A 17466-nucleotide genomic window follows, 5' to 3' on the forward strand; every position below is an offset into this window, starting at 1 on the left:
AGGAGCAATGGGCGCAAGTTGCAGCAAAGAAATTTAGGTTGGATATTAGGAAAAAAATTCTCACGAGGAGGGTAGTAAAACACTGGAACATGTTACCCAGAGAGGTGGTGGAGGTGTTTAAGGCCCAGGTAGACAAACAAAGCCTCGGCTGGGATGATGTAGTCTGGCTGGTCCTGCTTTGAGCAGGGCGTTGGACTAGATGTGACCTCCGGAGGTCCCTTCCAGCCCTCATTGTCTATGATTCTGCGGAGCTGTACCACTGTGGTACCACAAGGCTATGGATAAACAGGGGACCTCTAGTCTTCACGACTTTCCTTCTGGAGCCTTCCACCAGCATTGGGTTCACATCCAAAAGTCTTCATACTTCCTTAACTGTAAAAACAATAATAAGACAACAGTGCAGTCTTCCCAGGGAACTTATGGACTCTCCTTCCCTGGAGGTTTTCAACAGGCATCTATTTGGGTTGGTTTAGGAATGGCGGATCCTGCATCTGTGCCAGGGGGCTGGTCTAAATAACCTTCAAGGTCCCTCTCAGCCCTTGAAGTCTACCATTTTCATCCTTGTCAACAGTGAGGTGGATCTCTGCTTTGCTGCTGTTGCAGTAGCTCCATAGGTCTGGCTGAGGTCTCCTTGAAAATGTGATTGTGCAAATGAAAATTTTCATCCAGCTTCCAAAAATATGTAGAAGTGAATGGGAAGGAAAGCTGTGTAGTCAGCAGTGATAGCAACCCCAAAGACCCCGCTGCAGAGCTTTCAAATGCCCAGACAGTGAGATGGCATAGCAATCTGCTTGATTTTTTTCCGTTTTCTTTATCCAGCCTCTGATATCAATCCATTTGCTTAGTCCAGGAATACTTAGTCAGGGTGTCGTGGCACCCTGGAGTACTGCCAGATCCTTTGAAAGGTGCCGCAAGGTGTGAAGAGATTAAAATAAATGCAGGCTGAAGGTTGTTCCTGGCTGGCCAATTCCCCACACCCACTGCTCAGCCCCTCTGCAAGGAAATCACCGCTGTAATGTATATTATAAGGCATGGTAGAGCTGCCTCTTAAAGACTATCTAAATTGGAGATGCATAGGCTTTAATGATCCCAAGCTTACTTCATCAGATCAGTGCCTAATGAACTGAGCTTGGGTTCACAAAAGCGGTCACATTTCTGATCTGGTTAGGCTAAGGTGCAAATCTACCTTGCCATCTGCTGGACTTCAGACTAGCATGACTAACTACCTCTCTCTAATATAGAAATTAGTTTTTGAAATAGGATGCTATTCAATGCACAAAGTTATGGAGGGGTGCCTGGGGTCCAGTGAAGCATGCCTCAAGTCCAAAAAAATGTTGAGAGCCACTGCCTTACATTATATCTCATTAGCCCCAAAATGATGCCTGCTCCTAAATCAAAGTATAATGGAAGGATGCTTTTATAAACAGTTTATGTAGCTTTTATACCCACTTCTGTTCACTTGCCCGTTGCTTCATGTCGCTGTGCTTGGAGTTCTGCTCCTACCTTCTTTCCTTAAGAAATGTTTTGAAGCAGATATTTAATCCTTATTTCTCATCCCCAGCACTTAATGCAACTAGTTTACTTAAAAATTATAGATCTACGTGGAAAACAGAGGAGTCAAATCTTTGTTTATTGCCCAAAAGAGAATAGAGGAGAAAAAAGCAGTTGCTGAGATTTGTAACAGCTTTAGGTAATTCTGTTTGCATCACTTGGATAGGCACTGCTGTTATGAAGATATAAATGATGAGTTTAACATGTAGGAGGAACAGTGAAAAGGAAATGAAAAAAAGCTATTAGCTCATCCTCCCCGTTTTGTGTAGGTTCAGGATTGTGCCCTAAATAAAGTGGCCAATGAAGAGAAAAGTTAATTGCAAGTGTTTTTGCAAGTGGTAAGTCTTGATTAAGTTTGGGAGAATATGAGCCATACTTCATTTGTTTAATTGGAAAGTTTGTGCTTTTGAACTGATGTTCATACACACAGTCACAGAAAGCAAAGTTACAACACTGCAGCAAAGAAGGGTTTTAATAAAGCACTGAAATGTGAAGTCCAGGACTAAACGCAGCTCGTTTCAGCAGGAGGAAGTTTATAAAAGTCCATTCATTTGATCAGGCAACAGCGACAACCCTGTACAACTGCGACAAGTCAGAAACAGTGAATTTTTATAATCAAATCATTAATAAAACATTCACTCTAATTGATGTGGCCATGAGTCACCAGCTCAAATATATTATTAAAATTATTTGGATCATTTTAGCATGCAAAGAAATTGTGATTTGTTCACCAAACATTTGCTAAACTCTCCTAGTAAAATGGTTACAACCAGCAGTTTGGCCAGGTGTGTTTTGTCCAAACTAGAATGAAGATGACTCGGTAGATTTTGTGCTTACTAAAGTTTTCCGACATCTACCTGAATTCTCCAATGCTGTATTTCTTCCTATGCCTCCTGTGAGACCCTCTAAATGATTTCCTCTCGTTCCCTTTTATACCCTTGATGTGTACGATTGTCATATATTTTAGTACCAGCTAACTCTACTACGTGTAACCCACCCCTGATCCTGCACTAGTGATGTCAGTGGCAACTATGGGCACATCTATATGTGCACGAATGTGCTTTCCCTAATAGGCATTAATAAATGTGCATTAGGCCGCCCTAATGCACAGTACCAGAAGTGCACGTTTTATAAGTGGCACTTAGTGCTCAGTAGCCTGTTTTACTATGCATTAGTGTAATTCCACCATTTTTTAGGTGATGCATTAATGCGCAGTAAAACAGGCTGCTGTGCATTAAAGCGCACGTGTAGACATGCCCTATATCATTGACTGTTGACTTTACTGGGACTATTGCCTTCAATGGGAGCAGGGTGGGAAACAATGAAATGCAGATACCCCGTTCCTTTGCCAACCCCTGGGAGATGGTAGGAGGGATAAATCAGCCAAATTTCTGAGCAGAGTGCGCCTCACTCTCAGGTCAGGTGCTCTTAGAAAACAAAAAAAGGGGAAATGCTATTGTCAGAACTATCCCTAGATATGTCAAAAGGGAAAGAGTAGGATGGCTTTTTTTATCAATGCAACCATCTATCAAGTTATGGTATAGTGGTATTCTCATTTGAAATGGCTCTACGCGTGTTTCGGTTGTTGGCTGCCGTAGTCTTCCATCTTGATGGAAGATGACCTCTGGAGGTCCCTTCCAGCCCTACTTTTCTATGATTCCTCCCTCTATTTTTGTTTCAAACTTGGTTTCAGCCTGCACACGGGACATCTCTTGATGGTGGTTCCCCTCCCGGTTTTCTTTAGCAGTTTCCTCTGCGCCAACACAGTTGGAACCAGATTGTATTCTGCCCACAGGATATGGGAACATAGACACCAAGTCTTCAGTCTCCAGCTGTATCTGCCCTTTCAGTTCCTATAGTTCTGCTTGCTTCTCATAATGACCTCTTTTCTTGCAGCAGCCTACTTTATCCCTGCACCTCTGAAGTCCCCAGGGCCTTTCTGCCACCCTCCTAGTCAACAGGCTCAATGGGCTTTGCCTGTTAAATTTGACTCAGTCCCTTGAGTAGTTATAGCCCATAAACTGTAATCACTCCCAAAGTCCTTGCTTCTTTTTCACAGGTCCTCATGGAGCTTTGGAGCAAGGGCTATTGGAAAGATCACCACTCAGCTCCCAAAGCACTCAGCGCCCTACCCAGGCTCTTTGTGTTCAAATACATACAACGCAGAAGGCAGCGTGAAGGCCCACAAGAAAAATGCATCCCAGCTCCACAGTCGGTTACTTGTAACTCACTATATATGAAGCCAACTTTTCTTCCTGATGCATTAATTTTATGGGAACCCTCGCCTCTATTCCACTCAAACATGCCCTCATAACTACTTGGCCACCCTTCTCCATGATCCAGGCAGGACCTGTTCCCATCTTTTTCATGGGCACTCCAGACTAAGTTGGAAGAACCCATCAAGAGGTGCGGGTTACTAGTCAAGGAATTTCTGTATTTTAGGATTGCAAAAGATCTGATCAGATGTACACTGAAGTCAATTGAGAGCGTCTTCTGGCCTACAACAGGCTTTGGATTAAGCCTTGGCTAATTTTGAAGTAAAGTTGTCAGTACTTACCATCCAATCTCTTAGGGCTTGTCTACATGACAACACGGAGGAAAGTTCATGTGAATTAATTAAAAGTTTAAAATTAAAGTGAATTAATTAAACCTCTTATAGAGACACCCTTGCTCAAAATGAATGTGGCTTTTATTTGATTTAGCTTAATTGACTTCTGACATGAAGCATGCTAAATTGAATTACGGCCACTTTAACTCTCAATAAGAGGGTCCACAAAGCGGTTTAATTCAATTTAACTAATTTGTAGCAGAACGCTAAACAGCTGCAGTCCAGTCAACCACAACACTGCCGCATATTGTCATGGGATCTGTCTTTAAACAGAGATGATCAGTGACTACTTTAAAGTTTCTTCACCACCACTCTCCATATTGAATTAAATTCAACAAATTTCCACTGATGGTATAATAACCTTGTTAACGTAGTGGTTTAATGTGCAGTGTCTTTTTTCTTATACTATATTTTCAGTGGTATTACTGATCAAAGGCATGTTTCTGTAATGGCACATGAGTTGGTCTCGGTTTGCAGGGTTCAGTATCCTCCCGTCCTTTAAAAGTTCATTCAGATTAACTTTGAGTGACCCTTTAGAAAGAAGCCATTATTCAGGTCAAACCCCCTTTTATCAATCTGATTTTTCTCTTCTATCATTGCTTCCCATTATAGTTTGGCCTCACAGAGATGGTTAAAGATGCCCTTCTACTGAGAAATATCTCTTTCTATTAGTATAACGCTCCTGGTTTTCCAGTGAAACTTAATTAAATTCCACCCGTCAAATGGCTGTACCCAATTTTCTTACTGATAGCAGGAAAAACACTGCTAAGAAATTCTTTAGAAGTCATGTTATATCTCAAGAAAGATTCAGCTCAGAACAGTTGGTTTTTTAGTTGTTCATGAGAAGCTAAATGTGACCCCGATTCTTTAGAAGCTATGTTAGATCTGGAGAGATTCAAATCAGAACAGACATAGTTTAATAGTTTGTGAGAGGATATTTGTTTATTCTAGCTGGCGGGTGAACCCGTTTTTGCTAATATTTATTTTTTATTTTAAAATGTCATTGCATTGAATGCTAGTGTGTAGGTCAGAAGAGCTACAGTGACCCAAATTCTTCAACTACAGAACAGATGAGGCAAGTTATGTAGATACTGTCACTCTTCATCCGATTCCAACTATGGTCATCTTATAGGTCCTATTGATGTGGCTGAGGCCGGATCAGGCCCAGAGTGATAAATCGCATTAGGAATCAGCAACGGGTAGGTTGCGCTGCTGTCGACAATCCTGTCTTTTTCTGCTGTGCTTCGAGATTTCAACCACTTTTCCAGGAGCCAGCTTCCTTCATCATGAGAGTATTTGAGTCCAGATCCTCCATTGGTTTCAGTAGGAGATAGGCCTCTAGAGCTATGTTTGAGGGTAAGGGCCTGAATGCCTCATTTTAAAAAACTGCTTTCTTTCTTTTTTGCCATTTTAACTTACGTGTTGCAACTTAGGCCACACTTAAGGGCATAGCTTTTCTGTAATGCTAGCAGTGAACCCATAGTCCCGAGGGCCAACACTGTTGAGTCAGGGAGACCAAAGGACTACGTGCTGCCTGATGCAAGTCAACGATAGGCAAGTTACATTAAGAAACGAGATGAATAGATAAGTCATTATGCAAGCAATTAAACAAGGATATAAGTTGGTTTTCCTGGGTATGACCACTAATTGCACCTGGTAGCAATGTGGTGGGCCTGCTCATGGTGGGGTAGCTCCTATAAAATACCGCAAGTTGCAACCTCCAGAGTACGACTTGGGTGCCTAGTGGCACTCATTGGTTGGAGGAAGGTTAAGGGACATCACCCTGACAGAAGCACATTCTTGCTGGGGTATTAGGCAATCAGCAGCAGTTCTTATGTGTTGCTCTCTGGCAGAAGTGACAGACATCGAGGTACCGAACATCTGGACTTTGTGTGGCGAACATCTGGACTTTGTGTGGCTGCTAGACTCTGTCTCAGTGGTCTAAAGGGGAAGGGATGGTAGGTCTTGAGCAGCCTTCATTCCTTCATGCTCTTGCCTAGGCGTACGCGTCAAAGGTCATGGTGTGGTGGTCATAGATCTCTTCTGCATACACCATGGCCCAGAGGATCGATGATTGAGTCAGTTGAGCAGCATGAAGCAGGAAACCGCAAATCCAAGTGAGGGCTATGTGGGGTACTTCCAAGAAAGGCATAGTCAACAGCTAGCGATGCTACTTGCAAATGTGTCACCATAAGCAACTGTTATAAAGGATAATTATTATTATATAATGCAGATACTTAGCTAATTAACTCACTCTCATCTCAGTACCAGTGACATCAACATGTTATTTGTACTACGGCTTCAAAATGGTGGGGGTTTTCCCTCCCCCAACAAAAAATTTAATTTTTGGCAGAACCAGGGTCATGAACGTCACTCTTCTCCACCACTTCCCTCATCCTAAAGTAGAGCTCTGCCAGTTTCTTGTTGGAGTTATTCCACCTCATATACATCATTCATATACAGACATCTCAGATACATATATGCTTCATATGCATAATTCATTGGAGCCGGGATTGATCTGCTCTCTCCCATTTGTGCTCTGGTTTTTTACTTTGAAAGCTCTTTGGCTGTCCTGATGATGAGCAGGAAAACCCGAAAGGTATGAAAGGGGGGAAAGCGCTAGGTTTCATGTATCTTTTCATTTCCTGCATGCCCTGAGCTCTCATTGGGGAAAATGCAGTTTCAGCCTATGGGAGATCATGCAAGGTCATGCCCCCGGTTTGTCTTTAAAAATTCCAGAAATGTGTGAAAGACAAAAAGGAGCGGAGAGACCTTCTCAGAAACTGAGGTCCCATAAAAGCAAGAGAGAATTGTTTCGCCTTGGCTGTCGATACCCAGCTCCTAGGGATGGATGCGGGACCCTGAGGCTTTGCTTCTAGAGTCAACTCCTGACCGCCTCTTTTTTTTGTTTTAAGATCACTTTATTCCTTTCACTACTCATCACAACAAAATCAATCGTCCCTGCTCGCAGAGCTGGAACAAAATGATAAAAATAAACCTTTTTTACAACTTCACCTCCCTCCTGCTTCTAAGAGCCGCCTTTTAGAAACCCCCCTGGAGTAAAACTGCTGCATTTTTGGTTTCCTGCCTGCTTGCAGACAGGGAAAGCTAAAGGAAAATTGAACCCAGAGTGGGCCCACAGGCCAGCGCGGTGTGCTAGGAGGTCACTGTGCAAGAAGAAAAAGAGCTGAATGCAGCTGATGCATTTTCTGTTTGACTCATTCGGTGTTTTTAGTATATGCGATAACTCCCAATGTATTAATTCCATCATAATGGCAACTAGAGTTCGCGTCTCTGCTTGGATTGTGCTGGGTGTTGTCACTTCCTGGTCCTCTGCCTCAGCTTCAGCAACAGCTTTGGTACATGAGGGTTGTTATATTTGTGCACGAGGGTTGTTCCTGGACTTTTAAGACTAGGTTAGACGTGCACTTGTATAGGATTGTTTAGAAAGGGAGGATCCTGGCTGGAGCGCAGGGCTGGATTAGATGTGCCTTCCCGAGGGCCTTTTCCAGTCCAGCTTTTCTATGAGACTATAATCTGCTGTAGAAGAAATAACATCTCCATGTTAAAGCGCTCTAAGATCCTTGGGTGGGAAGTGCTGGCTAGGAGGCAAATTTGAAATTTAGGCACGCTGGAAAATGAACCAAGGAAACTTAAGACTGAAAAAAAACTGTGTTAATTGATCCAGCTAAGATAACAAGCCAGGAATCAAGCAGCCAAAATCTGCCCCAAGGGGAGGAGCGAGCCTTTCACAGGAAACACAAGCCAAAGTAGGACAGACGATAGAATCAGCTGATATCAGGAAGCGCTAAAATTTGCACATAACTTAGAGCTGTAAATGATCTCAGTGGATATTACAACAGCTGCACCATTCATGGGTGCTTTTATCTAATGAAACGATGTGTGCGTGCGGTTTGAACCCTTGTAAAAAGAAATAGGAATAATAAACTTGCAGATAGGCTTGACCTACAGCAACAGGGCAAGAAAACCAGCTGCAGTGAGCAGGCAGCTGCAGTGCTAAGGCACCAGGGGTTCAGTTGCAGTCAGATCTTCAGGCAGGAAAAAGTATAAGGAAATGTCGTGTTTTCTAAAGGTGACTGGCTCTTGCACTCTTGAACGCGGTTCGATTCCTATTAAGGCAACAAATAGACTCCCGCAGACTTCCCGTGAGAGACAGGTTGCCCTTTTGTTCAGGACCAGATCAAAGATCAAATAGTTTGCAATAGCAAAGATGTGGAAAATACGGAAAAATGATGGCTGAGCATGCCCTCATTGCCACATAATCAGTTTGTTCTTATTTGGAAGGATGTGTTGCTTTGCTGCGGGTGACAAATCTCATCAGTCTTCGGGCGGCCGTGGCAATATTTACAAATCCCCGTAGCTTCACAGATTTGGTTCTTCGTCTGGAGAATCATAAATGCCTCGGTAGCTATCTGGTGTTTGTTCAGCATGATGGATTATACTGTTTGTCCAGTTAGGGACTGCGGGTAGTTATAAGGGATTGAAGTGATCTGTCACGTGGAGAGATCTGAGAGCAGTGGATGCAACCGGTTTGCAAACCATCAACTGAAATGGTCCCACGGGAAGGGCAGGGCCAGAGTTCATGATGAAAGTGGTTGATGGGGGCAAGGGAGGAATTGTTTGTACAAGTGAGTATGTGTTGTCATCTGTATCTATTTGTGTGCCTCGCTAAGTAGACTGGGATCTCCTTTAGGTGAGGCCCATCTTTTATTCTGTGTCTGTATGGCACCTAGCAAAACAGGCCCTCTTGAAGGGGTTTCTAAGGGCTACTGTAATACAGATTATAACTACAAACTTATGTGTAATAGGAAATGAATACACCTGTAGACGAGGGGGCGGGAATCCCAAGTTTGCAACTCATGTTATTGGCAACAGATAATTTGCACAGCTCTTTTCATTAGGGATGTAGGTAGCGAGCACCTCGTGGGATGTGATGACCAGCCCTGAAGTCCTAATTGCAGATGAGGACACTGTGTGCTTTGTAAGCCAAGACCCGAGGTTGAAGAACAGTCATAGTTCTGTTGAACTCCCCCAAATGCAGAAGAGCATTCAAAATAACTAAATTGCTTTGCTCTAAAAGTCTGAGCTTGGTATCTGGGTATCACTGAATGTTGTGCACAGAAGCAGGGAATACAAATACAGTAGGACGTATCCTGGGAGCATCTTTTCTTGAGAGACTAAGCACTTCTGCTTCCCATCCGAGCTGGGACATTAAAGTCAGAGGTGACCTAAGTGGGTGTTTTGAACCTTCAAGGTTTGTCCAGTTTGAGTGAAACTTGGAAAGGGAAGCTCTTATGTTATCTGAACCTGTTTCTCTAGCTTCCAAAATCATCTAAGTCAATGACTACATTATCCCTGTCCAAGAATATTTATTCTACTAAAATATATGTATTGAAGCATTCAAGGCATATGCATGGTTTTCCCTGATATCCATAGTTGGAGGCACTTTGTCCTCATTCAAGCAAGACGCCTATTGATCTTAGTTGCATGTCTGACCAATAAAACAGAAGGGCTCATCTTGTAAGTTAAGGGCCTGACTTCCACATGGGCTATCTATGTTCAGTCCTCAGCAATCCTGCACATGCTGCCATTTCAGATGGTGTCTAGACAGTGTCTCTTACAATAAGCACGTCTACACTGGGCCAGGGAACGCCACGGTGCGGTGCCTCACCCCAGCTCTGCATGTGCCACCACCCTGCGTGGCCATGTCTGGAGGACCATGGCCGAGCGTTATGTGGCACCACAGGCACATCTGCAGCACCACACACTGCACGTTCACGTGTTCTCCGTGCTGCAAGGTAGCAAATAAACCCCCGTGCAGAAAACAAGATGTGCTGCTGCATCTTGTCCCTGCGGAAACAAACATCCGCGCTCATGTGGATGCAGTGCATCTGTCTTAGCGGCCAAGACAGGGAGAACTTAATGGCACACAAACCTGGCACTCCACTCGGGCAGCCGCGTTGCTTCAAGAGGTAGCGTGCAGAGGGCATGCCTCCTTGTGGCATAGTACTGAGAAGGTCTAGTAGACATATCCAATGGAGCCTGGTCTACTGGTGCTGTGATGATACAAGTACGAAGTCAATTCAGCAAGGTGTTGGAGATTTGTCTTCATGTGTTGCAGAATGTAGGAGCTGAAATGGGTTAGAAGGTGCTCGTGTTAAGCATGCATCTTTTTTATTAATCCTCCTCTTTTCCCTTCTAGGCAATGTGTCCAGGAACTGCACAGACGAGGGTTGGGCAGATATGTACCCTGCCCCGTATGCAGTCGCCTGTGGGTATGATGCCAACAGCACTCCAGGGGAAGAGGTCTGTACAGCCCTGACACACACAACTCAGCATGGTGGTGTGGAAAAGACTCTCTGATTCCCCCCCCAGGACCCTTTTTTTCCCATTCATCTCCCAGCCCTCAGGAAAGGTTGGCAGGAAAGCTGACTTTTCTACTGCCCCAGAACACATGGCAGCAGAGATCTAGCATTTCTCCTGGTCAGCGCTGTCACCAAAGCGCCCATCCTGCCAGGGGATGTGTGCACCTCCAACATCTCATTGATTCCACTGGGAGCTGAGGATACGCAACACCTCTGCAAATTAGGCCACGTTTGTGCATATGGCATAAACACTGGCTTACATGCTGTAATGGGGGGTCTCCTCCCTTCCTCTGATGTTTCTTGAAAAATGGCTAGCATGGCATAGGCACCCAGCTCCAGAAGAGGGTTCATAGCTGAAACTCCTAACTCAGGGCTGTGAATTCCAGAGAGTAACAGGGCACGTGATCATTAAGCATTGCAATCCTCGCGTCCCGTATTTAATATAGCCCATCGGTTCTGCATGTTACTCTTTGCGTGAACTATGAAAGCAGCCACACAATGCGTGGTACATTTGCATGTGCAGCACATGGCCCAACTCTTTCCCTTAAAACCCTCTACTCCAATCCATATCAGCCCAACCAGATAACCTGGATTGAGGTTTTTAAGGTCGATTAAGAGATTGGGGTACACAACTCCCATTAAAATCAGTGGAAGATAGTAGCAAAATACCTTAGGTTTCAGCATCTCAGTTGCTGAAGTGTACTAAGAAAACATGAGACCTGGCTGGATCCATGATTTTAGAGGCACACCTTATGCAAGTCTTTTCCTACGTCCCTGCTTGCTCAGCATAAGTGAATGCCAGGCCCAGGAAGCTTTGCAGTAAAAGAGTCTGGATATTGGAAGACACTTGCATTCACCAGTTCATAGTCCGAGTGGGTCCCCAGTACTCCCACATCACAGAGGCAATCAAGAAAATCTCAAGAGAGTTCACCTGCTTTGATGACAGACAAATAAAGAAAACACTGATAGGAGAGCTGTGCAAAGAATACCAGTGTCTTAGTGAAGGGAAAACCATAGTCAGTGGCTGGAGCCAGCCAATATACATCTTCAAATGCCCCGTTTTGAAGATCGAAACTTCAGGCTTGGATTTCAAGCCTCGTAACCCATCGCTGTGTCTCTGGACTGTGAAGGCCCTTTTCCAAGGACTCGAATTTGTGCGGAGCCTGCAAGGGGATTTGGGAATTCCTGCTTCATGCTTGGACTACCCAGTGGAGCTCAGTATTGCACAAATGCCTTGTTACCAAGACACCGCGTATTGTGCTCTTTTAATTCTCTCTTAATTATTTTCTTTTGACTCGTGCAGTTTGGGGATGCTGTTTGAGTCTGAGCAAGATATGGCTTAGGCAGTAACCTACTGTATGGTCCTGGACTGGCAAGCTGAATAGAAGAGATGTGTTGAATAGACTGAGGAGGGGAGAGGGTTTTGTGGGGAAAAAACAGAGAAAGAGGCTGAACAGAAGACCTGAAGTGAGGTTGATAGTCATCCATGCTTGAAACATCCCATGCATTTTTAATGTCTGCTGAGTACCGCTTGGAAACAACAAGAAAAGTATGAAATATGGATAAGTGTTTTGCAAAAGGCTCTTCCTGAGCAATAGGACTGACGCCCTTATGAACCCCGTGATCTTACTGTGATCTATGGTCCGATTTTCACGGAGTTTGCACTTGGAAATGCAGGAAATATCACGTGCACATTTCCAGATGCCCGCATGCAAACTCCCAGTCCTGTGGTTGTCCGTGGCAAGGCAGGCTCCTGTCTAGCTGGGCACACCTATGCATTCATATGCATGCGTGTAACGGGCAATACAGCGTGTGTGTGTTAATGTGGCCTTGCAATGTAAAGAAAAGCAGGAGCCTGATGGTCTGCAGAGTTGTTACAGTTCCCGAGGGCAGTTTGGAAAAGCAGTGCTGATCAGAGAGGAAACGCCAGCGGCATTTTGTTGTATCACTCACATCATCCAGTGTCGTCAGACCCCTGAGCAAATGCTAGCTGCTGTGTTCAACTCTCCATTACACTGGGGTAAATGTGGAGGTGGCTCCTCGGAAATCAATGGTGTCAACTCAGGATGTGCCTTGGCCTAACAGGGAGGAGAGCCACAACATGCCCATGACATCGGCAGTGCTGCTTGCGAGTCATGGGAGACTAATATCAAGCAAGTTGCTTAAAACCATGGGACAGTTCAAAGACAGAGCTTGCCAGAAGACCTGATGTACGACTTCCCCGCTTTCATTAATAGAATATACTCCTCTTCTCCTTTAGTTTGAGGGCCAGAGAAGTGCCAAGGACTGAAATCAGTAGGAGTTAGGCACATAAATAGGAGTTAGGCACCTAAATACTTCTGGGCCCAAGTCCCCAGGTCCTTCTATGGTCTTGGGTAGGTCACATAAGCTTATTTCCTTGATTTCCCCATCTCTAAAATTGCAGTACCTATGCCCGCTCCCCTCAGTGGGGCTGCTGCGAGGATTGATGAAGTGGGACTGGGACGTTTCTAGAAGTGGTGTTTCTCAAAGCGGCAACTTTCCTTCCTATGACGGCATCTGCCCTGTCGATCTTTCCATTTCTTTTCCCTATTCCCAAGGAAGGGAGAGAGGGAGGACTATCAAGAATAGATCTGCCTCGTCTTCATTTGTAACCTTTATCTTCTCACAGCTCTTCCACCTTTGTTTCTATCCTCTCATAGCAGCGTAGAGATGTAAGGGACCTCACGGGATCATTTAGTCCAGCCCCCTGCTCAGGTCGTCATCCCATCAGCAATGTGAGCACTGGACGCACGGATCTCTGTTCTGTTGGTTTTGTAAAAAATCCTCATCCTTTTCAGATCCCGTAAAAATGATATCAGTAATGTGTGCGTCTTCTACAGCAGTGGCTCTCAACCTTTTTAGGCTCAAGGCACTCCCCAGAAAACACGAGCTCTTAATCTTTACTTGTTTTTTGACCAGAGGTGTAATGGGGCAGCCAAGTGCCCAGGACAGCAGCAATGCATGGGGACAGCAGCAACTTCCAGTGGCTGGTGCTGCCGGTGTGGCTGTTTTTTCCAACCCCCCTCCCTAAAAGTTAGTGTCTGGGACCATTTTCCCAGATCAACCCCTTTAGTTAAGCTACTGGATTTCACTAGAGAAAAATACTGGAGCAATTCTTCCATTTCAAAGAACTTGAAAAGACCACAACAGGTCATAATATTTTTTTAACACAATGGATTGCTATTTGAACTCTCTTGTGAAGCATGTTTGCACGTCTAGCAGTACTACTGTTGTATGGCACCCCCACTCCCAGCACCCTTGAAAGGATCTCAAGGGATCCAGGATGCTACATCACCCCGCTTGAAAATCGCAGTTCCATGCGCTGTTATTAGAGGGAAGGCGTCTGAATTAGGACAGGGCAAGAGAATTGCATCAACATTTTTTTCCTACAGAAAGTTTGGGAGACTGCCTGTGAAATGTCCCTGCTTTCCATGGAAATTTTTTCAAATTTTTGTTTATTGATAAAAGGCATGTGCAAACAGCCCAAATTTGTGTTTTAGAGGAAAGCCAAAACCTATTGAAATCTGTTGCTGCCGTGCCAAAAGGGGAGTAGTAGTCGGTAGCCTGATGCTCCTGATTATCTGTGGACCACAATCCTCAATTAAACTATGTCTCTCCCATGATGCCTTGTGACCAGAGACTTCCACGATGAGCTGAGACAGCCAAAATATGTCCATTTTTTAACCAAAAAATCAGTCTTGTCCAAGAAAAAACAAACCATTTTCTGAGCAGCAATATTTCCAGCCTGCATGGCTGAAATGAGACCATCACAAACACTGTTTTCAGCGGTATACCGAAGCATTCAGGTGCTGATGCCCCATGCTCCTAGGTATAAATCACCTGCCTTGTCCAAAATGATACCAATGTGATCACCTCTACGAGCGACCAAATCATAGTATTGGGTAAGAGACTTTCCCTTATCAAACCACTACGTGAATAGAGAGCAGATCCCAGGGCTGCTGGAGTGAATGGGATTATTTTCCATTCACTTCAATGGACTTTGGTTCATGTCATTTTATACCAGAGGTTGCTTTTATCCTGATGAGGTAGTAATTAGCCAGTGGCCCTGTAGAAGTTGCCATCGAGGACGAATCACTGAATGTCTTCCCCAAAGTGTAACTTTTGCCTCTTTCCTTCATGTTAGCAGACGGTATTCTACGGCACGGTCAGGACGGGTTACACCATCGGATATAGTTTATCACTCATCACTCTCACGGCTGCTATGATCATTTTGTGCCTCTTCAGGTAAGATCTGGGGGGTGGAGGGAAAGGGACTCAAATAAGAGAGGGGAAAGGACAGGACAAGGGAGGGGAACTGGCTCTTTAACTCTGGGGAAATCAGCAGATCCTTGGCTATGCATTAAGAGTGGCATGTCTTTGGGGGTCCCTTGGGATGCCTTTCAAGGGCAAGATAGATGACACCAGCAGAGGACATGATGTTTCTCAAAGAAGGATGAGGTTACACCTTTTGAGGTGTCTCAGTCCCATGGCATTTGAATGGTGACATTTGCACGGGGGTTTGCAACACCAGCCAAGCGGTCTACATGGCTTGGTTGCTCAGAGTATGCCTTGGAAAGAAGCAGAGCCATCCTCCAGCTCCTGGCCTCCTTTAACCACAGAACACATAATAACCACACAACGTTACAGTGATGGTGTTGAGCAGACTTTTATTTGCAGCTGTTGCTGAGGTCTGAAGAGGATAGCAGAGAACTAGACCGCTTGGAGATGGGCACGAGTTGCTAACTTCTCTAATCTATATCCACCTACAAATGCAGGGTTTTTCCTTATAGTAGGTTGTCCAATTCTAGGGTATGTCACAATCAAATCACAAAAGTAAGTGTTGCAGGAGCCTGGAGGAAACAGAGAGTATTTTGGAGCAGCTCTGAGTCTCCTCTGTCATACGCTGTCACACTAAAAAATGGTGACCCACTTTTCTTCCTTCCTCTCTTTGTCCATCCCTGCCATAAGAGATGGAATAGAGGAACAAAGAATGAGCTCTTTTATATTTTCCATGGCTATAACATAGCTATTTCCAAGGCATGAGGCCTGTCACTTACAGTTACTAGAAAAATTGGGTTGAAAATCTAATTTCCTTAATACAAATGTGTCTCCAAAGTATGCTATGTGGAGGAAGAGATGGTATAAGCCTAGTATTCCCCTTGCTTTTGGTTAATAAGTCATGGCTTTTGCATAAAAGTATGAGTCATGCTGCTATAATAAAATTTGCAAGCATTTATTAATTTGGGCCAGCGCTATTCCAAAAATGGGGTTTCCTTGCAGAAAATCGTGGCAGTAATTCTGCAGGAATCAGACCCTCGTCCTGGAAAAGCTCATATACTCATGAAGCTCACATACCATTGGAATTGCCAATGGCAAATTTGCTACTGATCCAACGTTGGACATATTTGCATGCCACTTTTGTTTTCCACCTCCCCAGATTGGGGAGTCACCTCCGTAGTTGGTATAAACTGGCTTCAATGGAGCTCACATTGATTTCCACCAGATTAAAATCTGCCTCAAGTGTTTCCAATTGTTAATTGAAGAGCTATCTCTTGGTCAAAGAAACATTATGTAATTTCAGTTAAAAAAATGGTGTATTGAGAAGCCCTGATGCTCAAAAATGTTATTTCATGCTATTCCCCTTCTGCAGAAAACTGCACTGTACTCGAAATTATATTCACATGCACCTCTTCATGTCCTTCATAATGAGAGCCATTGCGGTCTTCATCAAAGACGTCATCCTCTTTGAGAGCGAAGACATGGACCACTGCTCTGTCAGCTCGGTAAGTAGCAGTTCCTATGTATTGCTTTCATATGACATTTTCCTTCTTTTTGCCTTCCTTAACTGGGAAATAACCAAATAATTCACATGGACAGGCCTAACATGAATGAAAATATCATAGCAGAAATATCGTGTTAAATGATGGGCGAGGGTGCTACTGCCTTGGGTGATGATAGAGGTAGGAAAAGGTGTTGAAAATGTTCAGGAGAGTTGGGGATAATTTCCACTTTGCAAAGTCAGTCAGCTCTAGGGAGAAGAGCTGTTTGCCTCAAGAATGATTTGGGCACAAAAGGCAATGGGTATGAACTAACCGGGAGTAACTTCAGGAAGAAAAATGGAAATCAGAAGTGGGTTTCTAACTATCACAGATGTACGGTTCTGGAAGAGGCTTCCAACGGGAGTAGCAGGGGCAAAAAAACCTAACTAGTTTTAAGCCGGAGCATGGTAAATTGATGAATGGCTGTGTGTAATGTGATTACCTGTCATGGCAGAGGCTGAATTCAGTGGCCTTTCACGGCCCTTCCAACCCTGTATCCCATGTTCCTATGTACGGGAAACCCATTTAGTGGCCAGCTCCACAAAAGACACTTAAAGCATCACAAAGCACGCTTTTCACCTTCCACCTACAAAAGCTCCCCATCTCGATTTTTCTCCCCCGTGCCCCACGGCCCACTCCAGAGCTCGGTGCCTTCTCCCACGGGGTCCTGCAAGCTCTAAACAGACTCCCGATTACAAGTTTCCAAGCATCCTCTCTCCAAATGCGCCCCGAGACCCACTGACTCCACCATGACATTGTTATACCGTGTTATGCTGCAGTTATAGTGATCAAATAGCACTGTTTGCTCTTGCTGGGTTTCGTACCTTTTGCACCTATACTCTACAGGGTGGGGAATTTATTGTAAAGGAGCCTGAGCATTTAATGTGATATGTAGACAGTAATAAATAGTTGAGTAGAGCCTGGTGCCACAAATAGCTGCCAGTGTAGAGAAGCCAAGAACTCAATGAGCCATGGAGACTGAACTAACCTCTCCCCACTCCAGAAGTTCGCTTGGGGTCATGCCTGAGCTACAATAGAGGAAAATCGTGTCTGAAAAGCTCTTGCAGTAACTGTCTGCCCT

At 44.4% G+C, this 17466-nt stretch overlaps 1 protein-coding gene across 2 annotated transcripts in view; it reads left to right on the top strand.

Annotated features, from left to right (window-relative positions):
* LOC102564825 (vasoactive intestinal polypeptide receptor) overlaps positions 1-17466 on the top strand; it is a 175431-nt gene that overhangs the window by 111361 nt on the left and 46604 nt on the right. The window contains exons 4-6 of one of the 2 annotated variants that reach the window (XM_006269009.4): positions 10383-10486; positions 14711-14811; positions 16217-16349. In XM_006269009.4, coding sequence (XP_006269071.3) covers positions 10383-10486; positions 14711-14811; positions 16217-16349 — 338 coding nt within the window. The remainder of the gene's footprint in view (positions 1-10382; positions 10487-14710; positions 14812-16216; positions 16350-17466) is intronic. The other variant, XM_059729231.1, reaches the window with a different exon arrangement.

Source organism: Alligator mississippiensis, chromosome 5 (assembly GCF_030867095.1).
Source record: "Alligator mississippiensis isolate rAllMis1 chromosome 5, rAllMis1, whole genome shotgun sequence".
In the NCBI taxonomy this organism is placed as follows: Eukaryota; Metazoa; Chordata; order Crocodylia; family Alligatoridae; genus Alligator; species Alligator mississippiensis.